The sequence below is a fragment of the Benincasa hispida genome, chromosome 1 (assembly GCF_009727055.1).
Source record: "Benincasa hispida cultivar B227 chromosome 1, ASM972705v1, whole genome shotgun sequence".
NCBI lineage: Eukaryota > Viridiplantae > Streptophyta > Magnoliopsida > Cucurbitales > Cucurbitaceae > Benincasa > Benincasa hispida.
In genome coordinates, this window is record NC_052349.1 from 5,655,680 (window position 1) to 5,656,564 (window position 885).

General features: G+C 49.0%; 1 protein-coding gene across 1 annotated transcript; it reads right to left on the bottom strand.

Annotated features, from left to right (window-relative positions):
• Positions 1-445: 445 nt before the first annotated feature.
• Positions 446-835, bottom strand: LOC120075675. Its single transcript, XM_039029281.1, has one exon. The coding sequence runs from the start codon at positions 833-835 to the stop codon at positions 446-448; it is 390 nt and encodes a 129-aa protein (XP_038885209.1).
• Positions 836-885: the final 50 nt, after the last annotated feature.

Below are 885 nucleotides of genomic sequence, written 5' to 3' on the forward strand. Positions count from 1 at the left end.
GAACATCTATCTACCGAGTGCTCCTCCTGCTTGCAATAAAAACAAACTCTGGTGCCTGCCAAACATCGACCCCAGTGACGTCGTCCACACGAGCTACACATCGGTCGCATCCTCTCCACCGTACCCGTCTCGACAGCCTATTGCCTAAAATGACGAAGCGATCTGTCTAAACCTTGAACCTTTTGATGAGGTTGAGGCTCCAAAGCCTTCTGATCTGCCTTCCTCTTTTGACCCAACGAAGGTCCCGCCCCGAATACTCGTGAAAACTCATCTCCTGACTGTAGGTCCACCTCAGCTGCCAAACGAAGTGCCTCAACATGAGTGGTTGGTTTGAATGCTCGCAGATACCTTGTATACTGTCTTTTAGGCCTTGAACGAACCTTTCTGCCCTCATGACTTCCATGGCGACCAACTCCGGGGCAAAACGGGATAAGGCATCAAACTCCTAGTCATACTCCTCCACTGACCTATGTCCCTGCTTCAGCTCCAAGAACTCCCTCTGCTTATTATACCACAGGTTGGCAGAGAAGTACTTCGCATAAAAGCGCTCCTTAAACTGCTCCCAAGTCACTGGATCCCCATCTACACCCAACATCCTTTCTGCCGACTGCCACCAGATCTGAGCCTTGTCGGTAAGCATAAAAACGGCACACTGCACCTTTTGGTCCTCTGGGCATTTCATATAACGAAAAATCGTTTGAATCGAGGATATCCATAATTCTGCATTGGTAGGGTTCTTTAGTGACCCATTAAAGGTGCTGGGGTTATACTTCCTAAAATCTCGCAAATGTTTGGCCTCCACCGAAAGGCCTGACATGCTTTGGTTCTGGATCATGTTTTAAGTCTGGACTTACGGCACCTGATCCTGTGGTGGTGGTGTCCGAT

Excerpts from the sequence above, each read along its gene's own strand:
- LOC120075675 (XM_039029281.1), bottom strand. The coding sequence starts at position 835 with ATGATCCAGAACCAAAGCATGTCAGGCCTTTCGGTGGAGGCCAAACAT.